Source organism: Trichosurus vulpecula, chromosome 2 (assembly GCF_011100635.1).
Source record: "Trichosurus vulpecula isolate mTriVul1 chromosome 2, mTriVul1.pri, whole genome shotgun sequence".
Taxonomy (NCBI): domain Eukaryota; kingdom Metazoa; phylum Chordata; class Mammalia; order Diprotodontia; family Phalangeridae; genus Trichosurus; species Trichosurus vulpecula.
In genome coordinates, this window is record NC_050574.1 from 387,319,805 (window position 1) to 387,338,730 (window position 18,926).

Genomic DNA, 18,926 nt, shown 5'->3' on the forward strand with positions numbered 1-18,926 from the left:
TTTTCTTTTAATAGAAGAATAAAATTTCTTTTTGAAAGTCCTTGACTATAAACATCGAATAGGCTTAATGTCAAGATTATTACTTAACAAAAATCTATTCTCCCACCTCCTCCCCCCATTGGAAAAAAAAAGGAAAAACAAAATGCACATGACTTATCTCAAGATTACTTTTAAGGAATGAAAGCTCAAGTCTCAATGCCTAGTGTGGCTAAAGCATTTGTTATAGGTTATTAGCTAGCCTGATAATTTTATAATTAATATTTTGTAGCCAGGAAAAGACAAAGTATGTTGTAATAGAAAGAGGTTAAGTCTAGTCTTAATCATTTAACCCAGTGATTAGCACTGCACCTTGCACATATTAGGTATTGTTTGGAATTTGATAGGGACGGAATCTGGAAATACTAGAATTAAGAAGCACTCTTTCAAAGCTTGAGAGTGCTTCTTTTATATAGACCACTTAGTAAACCTAGGAAACTCTAGGTGATACATTCTAAAAATAGTTCAGAAAAGGCTTAGGTAAATTCATGAATGTTGGCTCAGTAACTGGTTTATTGAGGGAAGCAATGGGTCTTTGTAGGTTCATCCCATTTGAAATTGGCTTAGTTGCAGAGTCATGCCATCCTACAAAACTTACCTTATTTATTATTTATAATGTAAGAGACAGGATACTGGTTGGATTAGATCATGAGTCTAAACAGTATGACCTTTATTTCTTATAATATTGATATTATGTTTACTATGATACTGATAGGAAATGAGGGGCATTCTCTTGGGAGAAATTCCAAATGGGCAGCTAGGTGGCTCAGTGGATAGAGTGCTGAGCCTGGAGTTACTACAGATTTGTACAAATGAGTACAAATTTAGACTCAAGACATTTTACAGTGGTGTGACCCTGGTCAAGTCACTTAACCCTGTTTGCCTTGCTTTCCTCATCTCTAAAATGAGCTGGAGAAGGAAATTGCATGCCACTCCAGTATCTTTGCCAAGAAAACTCTGAATGGGGTCATGAAGAATCAGGCCTGTTGGAAATGTCTGAATAAAAAAATACGAAATGTATTTATTATATAGTCTATTAACTTGCCTCAAAAGAGGCACCACTCATCTGAAATTCCCACCTTTACTTCTGTTCTTCTGAGGTGATAGGGTCATTAATTTAACATTCCCAACATAAAAGGAGCTAGTTGTGTTTGGAGGTCCCCAGCTTCTGGGAACCAAAAGAACTAGATATCTTATAATTTTTCTACTCATTGTTCCTAGTTTTGTTGTTTAGGGTCAAGAAAAAGAAGTCTATTCCCTTTTCTTTCTGATATTCTTTCCAATACTAAAGACACTTATCATCTTGTTCTTCCTATCTCTCTCCCCCACTTCCCCCACTGTATTCGTTTCTCTCCCATTTTTTCCATAAGAATAGTATGAGATTTTATGAAAAGTCTTGCTAAAATTTGGGCAAGCTATGTCTTGCTATACCTTTAGCACTTCACTGATTTATTAATTTAGTAACCTTATCAAAAAAGGAAAATAAGACTGGCCTCTTGATAAAATCATGTGTAAAAACAATGCTACTTGCTGCTAGCACAGGTTCTTTCATCTGCTTTTCTAAGGAAAGCAACTTTAAGGGATTTACAATCTCATTCTAATTAAACATACATATATCATTCACTTAGTTCAGGGGAATAATTCAGCACTCTGAACTTCAGAGAAAACCCAAACAGAAATTACAAGCAGAAATTATATACATAGAGCAAAATAACACAAATCAGCAGACAGGCTTCTAGCTGTCTGTCCAAGACATTACATACATAGTTACCAGAGAGAGAGAAGCACCAACATGTGGGTTTTTCAAAGTGAGGGGGCTCCTTAACAGCTACCCAGAGTCTTGTCTGGTCAGATCACAGGACACACTTCCAGTGAGTGAGCCCTAAGCAAAATGCTAAACTCAGAGTATATATACACTTCTTCAGGGTCAGCCCACAGAGAGCATCACAATCTTGCAACTCAAACCCATGTGACCTAGGCCTTCTCATGATTTAAGTAGGTCATCAAAGACACTCCGTTCAATCCCAAGACTCTTGATTGAAACAAAGGCAAAATTCAAAGGCACTTGATTGCCTTAGGGCTGAGAAGCATTCCAAAACAAAAGACAGCAAAAAGTCCGACTTTACTTGCCATGACATCATGCTGGCTCTTTGTGAACACTGCTTTTTTTCTAGATGTTTATTGATGATCCCTTTAATAATATGTTTTAAATTTTGGTTACAGGCTTATGGTTTTTAAACTATTCTCTTAAAAAATACAAGATTTGCCCTTCCGTATTTTTCTTGTTTTCCATGATCTGTTAGGCACTCAGGTAGCACGAGGGATACAAGGTTGGACTTGAAGTCAGGAAGACAGAGTTCAATCAATCACTAAGAGCCTGTTATGTGCCAGGCAATTTGCTAAGCGCTGTGGAGTGTTTAAAAAAAAAAAAAGGCAAGTGACAGTCCCTGAGCTTAAGGAGCTCGCTCAGGACTCTAATAAAGGAGACTGCAAAGAAACAAATATCTAAAAAGCAAGTTATTTGCAGAATAAATAGGAAATAGTTAAAAAAGGGAAGGCAGTGGAATTAGGAGGGATCGGTAAAGGCTTACCGTAGAAGACAGTTGGGATTTCAGTTGGGCGTTACAGGAAGCCAGAGAGGTCAAAAGTCAAAGAAGGGAGAACATTTCAAATAAGGGGGACAGCCAGAGAAAGCTTAAATCCTGACTTAGATAATTACTAGCTGTGTAGCCCTGGACAAGTCACTTGACCTTTTTCTTTTCAGTTCCCTCATCTATAAAATGGAAATAATAATAGCACCTACTTAATAGGGTTGTTGTGAGGATCAAATGAGATGATACGTGAAGTGTTTTGTAAACCTTTGCAACACTACAGAAGCACTAGCTGTTATGATTAAGCTGGCATTTAAAAATCAATGACAGTAGCTCAGCGACCACATCTGCCAGTTATATAGTCACTGATATTTTGGACCAAGCGACTTGAACTCATCCATATGCCCTCTTACTATCTCCTTACTTATTTTGGTTATCCACTCTCCGTTGACCCTATTATTTGTTCACTCCTTTTTATTCTAAAATCGCCTCCTTTTTCCTAATGAGAATTGTTTCTTTTATTGATCTTCCAGTTTTCAGAATTTTATTGTTGAAAGTTTCCTTTCAGCCCTGTGCTGAGTTCCCCTGTAGAATTTTAGTCAGTAAGAATCTGCCTATCCTTTTTCTGAACCCTTTGAAATCTGCTCATCCAAAGTCTAGGGTGCATGTTATATCATTCTCAATTTTCCCTGAGAAAGTTTTCCCTGAGGTAACCTTTTTCACAAATTCTAAGATGAAGTGGTCATTCTTCTACCAAGGTTTCCTATCATTTCCACAGAAGAAATACATTTTTCTAGGCTATTGATAATCAGTTTGAGAATAGCAATTCCTTCTTGATTCTCCTACCTTCTTAAGGCAAATTATCATTAAGGAAAGTCAAGAAATGATTTCCTCTACTTTTAGTAGAGCACTCTAGCAGATGTCTCCATAGCTGAAGTCACCATGACTACTATATCACATCTGAACTAATTGGCAATTACCACCTTCTATACAGGTGATAAGTATTTGGTACAGGTGAAAAATATGTTTCTGCTCACAATGAAATTTCCACAAATTCTTTCTAGATACTTTCTCCCTTCATTTCTTAAATTTCCTCACTACACTATATTCTCATCATGCCTGCAATTTAATTCCTTCTCATCTCTACCTCTCAGAAATCTTTGACTTTTTTTTTTCTAGACTCAGCTTAGGTTATAAAACTTCTCCTTGAAGCCTTTCTTTATCCTTCCAGTTAGTTCTCTCTCCTTTAGTTTATCTTGTATTATTTGCGAAGAAGAAATATGCATTCTTACCCCTTAGATTCCTTGAAGGCAGGGTCTGGGCACTGCCTTTCTTTAGTCTTTGTATTTCAGTATTTTCTTTAGTGTCTTGCATGTAGTAATCAAAATGTAACAGTTTTTTGTTAAGTGGGAAAATAGACCTTTATATTTCCAAATAGTTTAAGGTCTGGTACTGAATCTTGGGATATTATTGTATTTTATTAACATATATACATACATATGTACATGTATAGATGCATAGACATATATATACACATAGACATGACACATATATATACATAGACATGCACATATGAAATGTGTTTATAACATTTACATATTTGTGTAAACTGAGATGGATTTTTAATATTTATTTTACTCCTTACTCCAAACAAGAATATATTTTTTTCCACATTAGTTTCTCAAAAATACCATTGTAATATATTTTATGCAATTTATGAATATATTGAAAAGTGAAATAGCAATAATTTTTGAAAAACTGATCTTTTTAATGTAAGTTTATTTCCAGTAATAATATTTTTAAGGAAAAGTTACATTGATGCCTTTTGTTTTTATACGTGATTTTTGTGTTCCTTTTTTGAAACTGATTGGACTGTTCTTAATGTGCTAGCAAAAAAAGTTTTTCCTTTTTATATAATTTTATTTTTTTAAAAAGAGGCAAGAAAAGAAAACTCAACATGTTTGTAACCACTGAAATTTCTTCTTTCCAATTCTAGGGTGGGTACATGGCTGCGAAGGTCCAGAAATTGGAGGAGCAGTTCAGATCAGATGCTTCTTTGCAGAAGGATGGAACACCATCTACAATTTTTAGTGGAGTTGCTATCTATGTCAATGGCTACACAGGTTGTGTATTTTTTTAATAGCTAAACTATATTAGTGTAGCTGGGGTACATTGGATAATTTTTAATTTAATGAGAAATGCCCAATTTCAGGTTTTTTTTGCATTAATTTAGGACCAAATTTTTTATCAAATTGAATGAAATAAAATATGTTGCTCGAGAAGTAATTATTTTTGCCTGTTTGGCAAAAATTGATTAAAATTAAAGTTTGTAATGAAGCAGCTATTATTCTAATTACTTACTGGTTTTTAATTTAGTCCAAAAATGTTAATTTGCAAGTAATTGCATATATTGTTCACTCTGATACTCTTTCATTTTAATGAGTGAAATGGCATCTATTTTATTTGAAATTAATTTCTCATCTTTTCAGTTGCAGAAAAGGATTGTATATTTCTAATTCTGCATCTCTAATCCTTTCACACCAGTTTTCGTGTAGATGTGTGACTTTAGGCCCATTTCCTCAATTTTCAGAATGAAGATATTACCAGTTTTTGGCTTTCTAGCGTTACACAAAATGAGGAACATTCTATAGAACAATGGGTTTGTATTAGATGATGTATTAAATCTTTTACAGAGACAAAACTTCATGTTCATAAAAAATTTTACATATGTAATTATGATGAACTTTCTGAGACATCTACATTATGTGTAACAGCTTTCTATGGTTGTCAGAAGTCACATTCCTTTTCTGCAGTAACTAGAATTGGAAGTCAGGGTGGCTAGCCTTTGTGTAATGAATTAGCAAATGGAAATAAATGCTTTGAACCTAGTTAAAAGGCAGCCAAATTTTGATTATGTAAAATTAAACCGTTTTGGCACAAACAAAACCAGTGCAACCAAAATTATAAAGAAAGCAGAAAACTCGGTGGTGGGGGAGGAGTGGTTTGCAACAAGTACCTCTGATAAAGGCCTCATACTCAAATATATAGAGAACTGAATCAAATTTATAAAAATACAAGTCATTCCCCAATTGATAAATGATCAAAGAATATGAACAGGAAATTTTCAAATAAAGAAATCAAAGCTCTCTGACTATATAAAAAATACTCTCACTATTGATCAGAGAAATGCAAGTTAAAACAGATCTGAGGTACAACTTCACACCTATCAGAGTGGCTAATATGACAAAAAAGGAAAATGTTGGATGTTGGAGGGGATGTGGGAAAACTGAGACACTAATGCACCATTGTTGGAGTTGTAAACTGATCCAGTCATTCTGGAGAGCAATTTGAAAGTATGTCCAAAGGGCTATTAACCTGTGCATACCCTTTGATCCAGCAATACCACTGCTATTCTATATCCCAAAGACATCCATAAAAAGGGAAAAGGATTCATCAAAGGGATTTCCATCAATTGGGGAATGGCTAAATAAGATGTCGTATATGATTGTAATGGAATATTATTGTGGTATAAGAAATGACAAGCAAGATGATTTCAGAAAAACCTGGAAAAACTTACATGAACTGATGAATAATGAAATGAACCGAACCAGGAAAACATTGTACACAATAAAAGCAGTATTGTTCCACGAAGAACTGTGAATGACTTAGCTACTCGCAGCAGTACAGTGATCTAAGACAATTGCAAAGGACTAATATGAAGCATACTATTTGCTTCCAGAGAAAGAACTGATATTCATTGAACACAGACTGAAGCATGCTATTTTTCACTTTCTTTCATTTTTCTCTTTTATTCGAATCTTCTTGTACAAAATGAGTAATATGGAAATGTTTTATGTAATTTCACATGTATAACTTATATCTAATTGTTTACCATCTCAGGGAAGGAGGGTTACAATTTGGAACTCAAAACTTTAAATAAAAATGTTTAAAAAATTGAAAGAAAAAAGAAAAGGCTAGAACCATTAGGCACATACTGGGTTTCCTTATCTTGCCCAAGCTGGAAGTGCAGAGGCCACTCACTCATGGACCAGATTCTACTATGACTTGACACTAAAGCTTTGACCTCCTCTATTTCTGAACTGGGCCAATTTACCCCTCCTTGAACAGCTTGGTACTACTTCTACCTCATTCCAGGAACTTACCACATTGGTGCTGGATTTAGTGGAAACACCCAATCGGGTTTTTATCCCTGTGCCATCACACCAGCATCTTTTAATTCTTTGCTTATTCATTCATATGTTTTTATTAATCATTGAGTTTAGGTGCTGATGTAGTTCCTATCTTCAAGGCATTTACAATCTGTTTGTTTATCCAGTGATATGTAGGAGCTCTCCTTTGGAAACAAACACAGAAGCAGGCTTGAAGCTACTCCTCTCAATGGAGATAAGTCATATTAGACAGGTTCTGATTGAAATAGTTCTCATTGTATCTCGTTGCATAGCAATCCAGCAAGCTCTGCTTAGACGACTCTGCACCAATGGCAATACATGCATCTTTCTACTGCTGCATTCTCCACAGAAGGAATTGTCTGTTATGTGCACGGATCTGTTCTTGAAGTGGGGACTAGTTTTTAACTAAACCTATGTTTTGTCAGGCTGGCAGAACTTTATAGGAAAAGGCTTCAATAACTTCTTGCATTGTATTCTAATCCAGTCAACCTTTCTTCTTGTTGACTCTCCTCTGTGACCTTTTCTTCAGAGGACAGATTAGTGCTAAAGGCCGTTATGGTGTGTCTTCTCTCTCCTTGAAATGGAGATATGAGAGGTCTTGTTCTGTCTTTATTCTCAGATGAAAATCTTTCAGGTCTCTTGGGCAGGAAGAATATTAATGAAATGTTTCATGCTCCTATTCACTTTAAGCCACTCTCAGGTCTCTTTGTCCTTAGAGTTTCTGTTCTTTTGTTATGTTGTGAGGGAGGAGTCTTGGTCCTGATTTTGGACCTTGGACCTGGTCTCCCATTGAGCTGGTAAAGAAAAAGGATAAAACACTTAGAATAAATAAGGAATTGCTATCTAGAATTAGGAAGGAGATAGTAAGAAAATGCCTAGCTGATCTCAAACTCAGCAGATCTAAACTTATGAGACCGTCCTCTTTCCCCCCTTTTGATATTCGGTATTTCTTTTGAGGACACTGCCATTCTTTTAGTCATGGCCAGGTTTCAGATCTCAGTCATTTGAAATTCTTCACTCTTATTTTGCTTCCCACCTCCCATCAGCCAATTACCAAGTTTGGGGATATTGTTTGTTTTTTTTTTTAATAAATCTTGCATCTCTCTGTTTTACTTACATTGTAACCATGTTAGTTCAGGGTAATTCTGTCCTTTCCAGTTAAAAGAGCTTTTGTGTTCTTTCTCTCCTCTCTCTCTCTCTCCCCCTCCCCCTCCCCTTCTCCTCGTTGAGAGATTACCTCTCTCCTGTAAGAAGTAAGAACCAAGGCAAAGAATTGGAAATTGAGGGCATGCCCATCAATTGGAATGGCTGAAAAAGTTGTGGTATGTGAATGTAATGGAATATTATTGTTCCGTAAGAAATGATGAGGAGGCAGATTTCAGAAAAACCTGGAAAGACTTGCATGAACTGATGGTGAGTGAAGTCAGCCAGAACCAGGAAAATATAATACACAGTAACAGCAACGTTGTGTGAAGACCAACTTTGATAGATTTAGTTCTTCTCAGCAATGCAATAATCAGTTCCAAAACACTCATGATGGAAAATGCCATCCACATCCAGAGAAGGAATTGTGGAGTCTGAATGCAGATCAAAGCATACTGTTCTTTCTTTTTGTTTGTTTTTTGTTTTATGTTTCTCATGGTTTTCCCCTTTTGTTCTGATTCTTTCACAACATGACTAATAAAGAAATATGTTTAAGGTTATTGCACATGTATAGCCTATTTTGGATTGCATGCCAGATTGGAGAGAGGGGAGAATTTAGAACTCAAAATCTTATAAAAGTGCGTGTTGAAAACTAAAAATAAATTAATTAAAAAAAAGAAGTAAGAACTTAGCTTAGGGTTTTTCTGGTGTGAGCAAAGGCATAGCATGACAAGAGGTCTTGTCATGCTTGTTTGGACTGTTGCATTTTACAGTCAAACCAAACTGGCCTACATGTTGTTACCTGTACACAACATTTCATTTCCCATCTCCACATCTTTGTATAGGCAGCCCCTTATTCTTGGAATACTTTCCATCTTCAACTCTATGAGTTGTAATCCCTAGGTTACAATTCCTTTCCGTGATGTACTTAGCTTCTGTATGATACTTTTTCTGATTCTTCTACGTGATTGGTCCCTCCCCTCCAGTTACTTTGTACATGTTACATATGTGTACTCTATTTACTTGTAGAATGTAAGCACATTTAGAGTAGGGACTATTTTGTTTTTGTAACCTCAATGCCTTCTACAGTGCTAGGGAGGTATTCCATATTTAGTAAAATGCTTGTTGATGCATTGATCTTTAAGTACTGAAAGAGTTGGCAAATGCAGATTCGTTAGCCACTGTTAGTGTCCTTGCAAGATTGTCGAAGAAGGTAGCTATATGGAAATATTGGAGAAGGGCAAATGTTGCCTTTGATGTTCAACAATATTCACTGTTCATGTACAATGAATATTACCAGAACAAAGTAACAATCAAGTAATAGGACCTAAAAAAGCATTTCATTCCTACCTCCTATGTAATGCATTTGGGGAGAGGGACACCCAGATAGACAAATAAAAGAGCCTTTGACTTTAGGGAGGTGACAGTCTAGTAGAGGAAGGGAGTAAAAGATAACTTTAATGCAAAGAAGAATGTGAAAGGCTGTGTGTCAAATATTATTGTTCACTGGAAGAAGACATTACTTCCTCCTGGAATGATCAGGTAAGGCTTTTATGGGGTAGCTAGCATTTAAGCTGGGCTTGGAAGGATGCATAGGAATTGGATGGGTGGAGCTGTGGTAGAAAGGCATTTTAATTTTGAGAAAAATAAATAATGTAAGCATAGGTACTAAGATGAGAAAGGCTAGGATATTATGGTCAGGAAATGACAAGTAATGCAATTTGGCTGAAAGTTTTTAGGGTATATGAAGAGAGGCAAGGACATAGAAAATAAAATTGGAAAAGTAATTTGGGGAAAATTGTTTAGAGCTTTCAATACCATGTGAAGGAATTTGTACCTATTTGTTAGGTGTGGGTCCCATTGAAGGTTTCTTAGGGGGATTTAGAGGTTGAAGATTGTTTTTAAATCTAGTAGCAATATGTAAAATAGGTTTTTGGGCAGTGATGAGAAGACTAGAGGGCCATTTAAAATAGCAATTTAGTGGTATAGTGAGGGTCTAAATGAAAGCTGTAGCAGTGGAAAGGAGGGACAGCTTTTGAAAGATATATTGTAAAGGTAGTTGATTTGATGGCTTACATGTGGAAGATAAGGAATCAAAGATTATCAAGATTTTGAACCCTAACTAGGAGGGAGGGTGGTGTCATTAACAGAACTAGAAATGTCAGGATGAGGAGCAGATTATGATAAGAAAGGTAAAAATGAATTCAGTTTGGGAAATGAGGTGTTTTTTTGGTTTTTGTTTTTGCTTTAGACACGGACTTACATTTTTATTTTTTATTAATTTATTTATTTTTAGTTTTCAACATTCACTTCTGTAAGTTTTAAATTTTCTCCCCTTCCTTCCTCAAGACAGCCTGCAATCCAATATAGGCTCTACGTATACATTCCCCTTAAACATATTTACACATTAGTCATTGTATAAAAGAATTATAACGAATGGGAGAAACTATGAGAAAGAAAGAAAAAAAAACAAACAAAAAATAGTCTTCTTTGCGCTGCATTCAGACTCCATAGTTTTTTCTCTGGATGTGGATGGCATTTTCTATCATGAGTCCTTTGGAATTGTTTTAAGTCCTTCTATTGCTGAGAAGGGCTAAGTCTATCAAAGTCAGTCATTGCACACTGTGGCTGTTACTGTGTACATGTTCTCCTGCTTCTGCTCACTTCACTCAGCATTAGTTCATATAAGTCGTTCCAGGTTTTTCTGAAATCTGCCTGCTCATCATTTCTTATGGAACAATAATACTCCATTACATTCATATACCACATCTTGTTCAGCCATTCCCTAATTGATCGGCATCCCCTCAATTTTTGGGAAATGAGTTTTAAATACTCAAGGAACATGTAGGTGAATCATCCCAAGAGGCAGCTGGAAATGTAAATTTGAAATTTGTAAAACTGGAATTTGGGAGTGTAGTTGGGACTAGAAATAAAGATTTGTGAGTATCTGCCTATGTGGCGTGAATAGTTGGAGGTATGACAATGAATAAGATTGTCAAAGGGGAGATGTTTTTCGCAAGGAATTCATTATGCTCAGATCATCAAATCCCTTTTTAGTGTCAAACCCGGTGACCTGGTAATATTTTTGTTACACAGAGCTTGGTTTTGCTGTAGTACAGTTTTGCAGTACAGTTTTATTCTTAAAGTTTTAGAGTTATGATACTTAATGAACATGCTTTCATGGGTATGTGCTTTTTTGAGTTATATTCACTTCTTATCATAGTTGAGAACTGGGACGCTCTTTTTCCTAAAGAGATAAAGACCATCTACAGTACATACTCAAAGAACTAGACTACGATAAAATACATTTAACATGAAAACTAACAGTGATTAAATTATTTTTTATTCAGAAGGTGTATTGAGATCCTCGTGAGCCTCTCAGCCATTATAAAGAACAGTAATTATTATGCTTTCAGGGCCTGAAAGTGGTGCTCAGTAGAGGCCTCCAGTTTATAGAATGTCAGATGTTTACATTTTTGTTTTAATATTACTATTAAAATTACTATTAAATAACATTACTATTAAATGTTATTGTATCGTAATGAAGACAATAGCAACAGTAAGCTTTGTGCAACAAAACTAATTCCATAAGCAGACTGTCTAGGTAATTAAATAATTTGGGCAACTGAGGTTTATCAGAAAATTCCGTTTGTTTTACTCTAATTAGCAAAAGTGTTTCTAAAAAGTATTAGTACCTATGTAAAGTCTTCTAGAATCATAGGTTTTTTAGTTGGAAAGAACCATAGATGCCATGAGGTGGCCTAGTGGATGGAGTGTGAGACTTGGAATATGAAAGACTAGAATTCAAATCCTGCCTCAAATACCTAATAGCTGTGTGACCCTGGGCAAATAAGTCATTGAACCTCTTTCAGCCACAGTTTCTGCATAGAGAATGGAAATGAGAATAGCACCTAACTCAATGGGTTATTCTGTGGATCAAATGAAATCATATGTGTAAAGCTGTTACTATCTGAAACCTCTCATTTTACAGATGAAGAAAATAATGCCCCAAAATATCAATGGATTAAAAAAAAAACACTACTAGTAGTTAATTTTATTGTTATTTCTTTTTTTCTAAATTTCACATACAGAAAAAAAATTACGGCCTAGAGGTTTTGGTTAGTTATGTTCAACTATTTGAGGTCTTCTTTGATTCTTGATCAAATGAGACACTGAAATGAATATCTACTTCAGCTTTCCCTTCCTCACTGTTAATTTCTCTGACTGCAGAAAGTAAAGAAAAAATATTTTCAAATATTATTATCTATCATCAGCATTAATCTCATCATCAAATGCCGGAACTCAAAGGGAACACTAGGTCTACTTTAAGCCTCTTCTTTTACAGATGGTAAAACTAAAGGTGAGCAATAAATTCCTTACCCAAGGTCATATTGACAGCAAGTGATAGCCAGGCCTTGTGTTCGGGTCTCCTGACAGTTACTTAGTTCCTCCCCATGCTCTTTGTAACAGAGTTTTACAATTGAGAATAGCCTTAAGTAACTGGGTTTATTGGAAAAGGCTTCTGGGTTGTATATCATTATAGTTATCTTTATTTTAAAAATACTTATTGTTCATTAGTACATATTTTTAAAAGATACTATTTTGGAAAACTGATGACAGTGTAAACTTCTAAATTGTACCTTCTGCGGCATTATGGGTAAAATCATAGTATAATGAACTCCATGTGCCCTCCAAATAATTTTGTTTTAGTTGACTTTCATTATAAGAAGACATTGCCAGAAATTACTTACTGGTCCTTGGTGCTAGAAAAGAAACAACTGGTGGTAAAATTGGCAAATTGAAAGAAGTGTTTTGAATTTGGGTTGGAATTTTAGAATTAATGTTATCTCTTTCCAAAGTCCTAGATCTTTTGAGTGTAGTATTTTAGTCTAGTTGAGCTTATAGGAATGTTTGAATAGGGCAAAAGTGAAAGCTAATTGCTATTAAGTGATAGAAAATGGAAAATGAAAATAAAATATAATCAGATTGCATACTTTGATGAAAATGAGTGACTAAGTATGACAGGGACCAGTGCAACATTGATTGTGTGCAATTATTTGTCTTAACTTGAACGGAAAAGCATTGGGGCCATCCTCAGAAACGTGAAAATGGTTTTTATATTTAATCCTTCTTTGGATGCAAGACTTTTCTTGTGCCGTGTAATGGTGGCATAGGTCATTTATCTAAGGTACAGTAGAAGCATTGAAATGAGCCTGTCACAGTGCTAGACATCCAGCAGGCAGTTGGTAAATGTATTTGTTAGACTTGAACTTCAAAATAAAAAATATTTATTCCCGTTCTGTACGTGCGAAGCAGTTTAGGTAAAAAGACACTATACTATCTTAGTTTTTTGTTTTAATTCTCATGCCTTGATTTACCTAGAAGCAGAGTTATATAATGTAGAGGCATAGTGGTGTAGTGGAAAGAGTCTTAGCTTTGTATCAGAGGACCTGGATTCTAGTCTTGGCTCTGTTGCTTACTACCTGTATTAGCTTGGTGCGTTATCCGCTGAACCACCTATCTGCCCCACTCCATTTGCTCATATACATTTACTTTCCAAGGTTTCTCATGAATCTTTGAAAGTTTTTTCATAAATTGATTGGCACATATCCTTTTGTCTTTATGTTGCCATCTAGTCCTGGTAGATCTGGGAAATTTTCTTTTATGACTTTTTGAAATACAGTGTCCAGGCTTTTAGAAATCATATTTAAATATCTCACTGTCCTGTGGAGTCAGTGAATTTTTATTCGATAAAATTTTCAGGGAGTCCCATTTTTTAGGTAAAGTTTGTCATTTTGTATTTTATGTTCCTTATTCTCTTTTAAGTTCATTCTCCAGAACTTTTATTTTACTTTTACTTATCTCTTGCTTCATTTCTTCAGGTGTTCCTGTGGTACTTGTGAAAAATCCATTTATTTCTTCCCTTATAATTGTTATGTAGCTACTTATTCCTTTTTGAGGATCTCTAAATTTGCAGTCACTTTTGATGCTGGAAGTTTTCTTTTATTTAAATTGGGGCTTTGTTCCATGACCGTGCTCCACCCCCTGCTGTGCTTTCCACATGTTGTAACCCTGTTTGATCTTGACCTGGGTTATCTGGGCTCCTGGACTGACCTCCACCTCTCAGAATTTAAGCTCTCCTGGATATCCTTTGAACCTCTTAGTTCAGAGCACTGAATCTTCTTGGAACATTTTGCCTTCTCAAGAAAGAAAATTAAGGACCCAGAACTTTAAGGCCTAAAGTTTCCCAATCTGAGTGCTATATAGGACCGGACTATTCTAGTCACTGGGCTTCTTACTGTCCTTTTTAGGCCCTTCCGTATATCCTGAGGGTTTTTCAAGAAGTCCTTTCCTCTTGCTTTCTTTGGACATAGGGTCTTATAGCCCAGACATATCTTTGGCCTATTTCTGGTTGCATTGGTCTGGGAAACTATTGTGTACTGTTGCTGACTTTGCTGGTGTCCCCCTATCCTATTTCCTTTAGGTTTCTGAAAGAACTTTTTTGCAGTTCAGGGATAGAAGAAGCATTTACTCTTGCTTCTCATTTTTTTTTCTTCTTAATTTAAGCACAATATGTCCAAAACTGAACTCATTGTCATTGTCTAACTTCTGTATTGCCGTCGAGGGAATCATCATTCACTCATGTGCAAAATCTGGGTGTCATACTTCTCACCCTATTTATAAAAATCAGACACCAAGTACTGTTGCTTATAACTTCTCAGTCATAGGGAATGGTCCTGTTGTTATCCCAAAGTGAGAAAGACAGAGGTGAAGGGGACTTGTACAGGATTACACAGCTGGTATGTATCTTTTTATAAAAAAAGTTATTTGTTTAGTTTTCAACTTTCACTTTTATAATATTTTGAGTTCTAAATTTTCACCCCTTCCCAAGAGGGCATGCTATCTGATATAGGTCATACATGCACAATCATCTTAAATATAAATCCCCACATTAGTCATGTTGTGATAGAAGAATCAGAACCAAAGGGAAAAAACACGAGAAATAAAGAACAAAAAACAAACAAAAAAGGAGAAAATAGTATGCTTTGATCTACATTCAGACTCCATAGTTCTTTCTCTGGATGGTTAGTGTTTTCCATCAAGAGTCTTTTGAAATTGTCTTAGACCATTGCGTTGCTGAAAAGAGTGAGGTTTGTTAAAGTTGGCCATCACATAACATGGCTGTTACTGTGTATAATGTTCTCCTGGTTCTGCTCCTTCACTCAACATGAGTTCATGCAAGTCTTTCCAGGTTTTTCTGAAATCTGCCTGCTCATCTTTTCTAATGGAATAATAGTATTCCATTACATTCATATACCACAGTTCAGCCATTCCCCAATTAATGGACATCCCCTCAATTTCTAATTCTTTGCCACGACAAAAAAGCTGCTGTAAATATTTTTGTACATGTGGGTCCTTTTTCCCTTTAGCTAGTATGTATCTTAAGGCCATATTTGAATTCAGGTCTTTTTGGCTTCTAGTCTAGAAGGATCATAAGCTTATAGATTTCATATGATCATAGATTTGGAGCTGGCTGGGACTTAAGTTATCAATTGTCCAAGCACTTCATTTTATTAAAGAGGAAACTGAGGCCTAAAGAGGTTAAGCCACTTGCGCATTGTCATATTGATAGCAAAGCTGGAGAGATAAATTCAGGTGCTCTAAATTCAGATCAAGCACTCTTTTCGTTATACCATGATGCCTTAGAAGCCAGACCAACCACTCATTTTATAAATGAGAAAACTGAAACCCAGGGAGTGATTTGCCCAAGATCAGGTAGAGGTAGGAAACATTTGAGCCCGGGTCTACTTTTAGTTTTCATTTTCAATTTTAGATGATATTTAAGATTCCCTCCAGTTTAAAATCCTTAATTGTAATCATGGGAAGCAGCAGCAAGGTATCTGGGCTTTGGATGGTGAGTTTTCAAAGAACCTTTCCTTAGGACAATAATATCAACCAATAATTAAATATACAAGTCACTTCGGTCCCAGTCATTACACTTTACAATCCCATAATGTAAATAATCTTTCCAATTAAGTCAAAGCATAAACTCCATTTTTCAAATCCATTTCTTCCTTAATAGAGTGCAGTTGAGCAATCCAGCAAACGTTTTTAGTATTATATATAAGGCATTGTGGTAGGCCCTAAGATAGTTGGAAATCAAGTAACCTACTTTCAACAGTCTAGGGAAAGAGTGGAAAAGTAGCTGTGACATAGAGGAGATTGTGATGAATGCAGAGAAAAATCTAGACGATAAGATAATTGAGTGGGATGTGACTCTTAGTTGGGACATAGGTAGAATAGGATCAGCGTTGGATCTTAAATGAAAAGATTTAAGCAGTCAGTGATAGGGTAGAATCTATTCCAGCATTGTGGATCCCATGGACCAAAGCCGTGAGGGCAGGATGAAAGTGGACCTGCTGTCGTTAATTTATCAGATGACATGGAATCGAGTTTTCTAGGACATTTGGCCAGTCATTGGACAGCTGGGAATTACTAGAGTCTTGAGTAGAAGAGATGATAGAAGATCTCAAACACACACACATATATCGTACTTGGAAGCTTGCAAAATAATTTCATTAAAATAACCTTGTGAGACAAATAATGTAAAATATTGATTTTACAGATGAGGAAATTGAGGGTGAGAGGTTATACGATTAGCTCACAATCACACAACCATTGGAGCCCAGATTTAAACCCTTTCTCCTAGTCTAACAAATCCTTTCATATCCCATCACTGCCTCAACTGGTTGTCATTGCCGTCTACCATGACGTCATTGTTGTCGCTTGTCCTTTGTTCTCAAAGAGGAATTGGATTTAAGCAAGGGAGGGCTGTACAAAATCACCGGACTCACTTTCTCCTCCCAAGCCACCATTTTAAGAAGATTATTGAGGCAGTAGGAAGGATGAAAGCCCCAAACTGCATCCCTTCTTATTTGTATTGTTTGATGGAAAAAGTAGTATTAGTGTGTAACCATACATTAGACCAGGGCTGTCCAAAATGCATGTGGCCTGCCTGTGAGCATAGAACTTTACATAAATGCTTTAGTAAATGAAGCTGAGCTACTGCAGAGCTCTCACTAAAATGGCAAAGCAAAATATATTGTCAATTTTTTCAATAAAAAACTAAGGTTGGACAGCCCTGCATTAGACCATAGAATGCATAAAACACAACTAAAAGATGAGATGTTACAGGACTGGGGCTCTAGTTCTGGCTCTTTTACTAACCCTTAAAGTGACCTTGGGTAGATCACTTTGCCTTAACTGAGCCTCGTATTTCTCACTGTCAATTGAGAGTTGGACTAAGAAGATCTCTGAAGATCTTTTCATCTGTGAATTACCAAATTTATAGTAAGCTGTTTGTTAATTCTAACTTTTGTTTGTGAGTTTCATTGAGCAATTTCTGCTATTTGAGTGCTACTAGGATTTTTCATTGTCTAAAACATTGACCTATTGGGTTGATTAGAAGTTCTTCACAGCCAAGTTTGTTCGGGTCCTGATTTTTGAAATACAGTGTGTTTGGTTTATTCACTTTGAACCTGCTACACTAAGAAAAATGAAATGGAATTTCAAGAAAAGTTGCTACATCATTAGTAACAGTTCTTTGCTATGGCAAGCATCACATGGTAGAAATTACCTTGTTTTGGTTTGACTATGCTCATGCATTCTGCTTTACCTCTGATGCCTCCAACCTTGCCTTAGACTGAATGAAAGCTTTTATTGAAACACATTGCATAGCTATATGTTTATATATGCTTTTTGTTAACTTTACAGATCCTTCTGCTGATGAATTGAGGAAGCTGATGATGTTACATGGAGGCCAGTACCATGTATATTATTCCAGATCCAAAACAACACATATTATTGCCACAAATCTTCCTAATGCCAAAATAAAAGAACTAAAAGGAGAAAAAGTCATTCGACCTGAATGGATTGTGGAAAGGTAAGCTAAACTCTTCTTATGCAATTTGAGTCCTGCACTATGTAGTTTGGAAAACAACTGATCTCCAAAAATGTGGGTGATTACTTTGTTACAGATTGGAAACACTGGTAATTGAATAGTTTTGTTAAACTAGAGTTACAGTCATTATGGGACCATGGTTATCTTGCATGTTTTAATAAGAAAACCAATGTATGTTACTTTAAAGTGCATAGATTACTTGAAGTTGAAATACAAAAGCTTCTTGTTGCATAGGTGTTTTAATTTATAAATGTAGATCAAATGCTCTTTCATAATAAATGGATAAAATATCCTTTACAGGATAAGTAACTTTTGGCATACTATGGCTGACAGAAATCTGTTTCCCTCTGGTCTGCTTTTGCTTTCTGATATTATACAAATATACTTGGCATGTTGGTATTGATGTTTTATTGTTCTGTCTTTTATTTATGGTCTCCCATGGAAGTAGGAGTTTTGAGCTCTTCCAACTCTTTGAGGTTTAAGATCTTTTTGATTTTAAGACCACAGTATAAAATAGTCAAAAAATACTTCATAATGGGTTTAAACATGACAACAGAAATCATGCTTCACCATCAACTGTAATTTGTCATATGATGGAGATTCTGTATTTTCATCCTAGGTGATTTTTATTGCATTGGAGTGTTTAAAGTTATATTTTCCTTGAAGAGAAAGAAAGACAGGTCTTTTTTATATCATTGGTATTCTAAATCATAATTTTGTCATTTACCAGTTATTATCTTTGATCTTTATTAGGTTGTCTCCCGACAGTAGTTGTAAAACTATTCACAGCCTCAAGGAACTAGAGACCAAACAGATATCTAATCCTAGCTTCTTAAAAAAATATAAAGTAGGCATGGGTGGCCTGAGGAGGGACGGAGCCATTCCAGGGGCTCCTTGTGGATGCAATGTAGAGCGTTCAAGTGGAGTGGGGGTGTGTGCCGTGGCAGAGTCACTGCAAGTGCAGGAGGTGGTGTACCTACCGGAATTCACTCTCTAAAGCCACTT

At 35.8% G+C, this 18,926-nt stretch overlaps 1 protein-coding gene across 2 annotated transcripts in view; it reads left to right on the forward strand.

The window, feature by feature from the left end:
- Positions 1–18,926, forward strand: part of REV1 (REV1 DNA directed polymerase) — a 135,370-nt gene that overhangs the window by 51,786 nt on the left and 64,658 nt on the right. For both annotated transcript variants that reach the window (XM_036745700.1, XM_036745701.1), the window contains exons 3-4: positions 4,624–4,750; positions 17,735–17,903. In XM_036745700.1, coding sequence (XP_036601595.1) covers positions 4,624–4,750; positions 17,735–17,903 — 296 coding nt within the window. The remainder of the gene's footprint in view (positions 1–4,623; positions 4,751–17,734; positions 17,904–18,926) is intronic.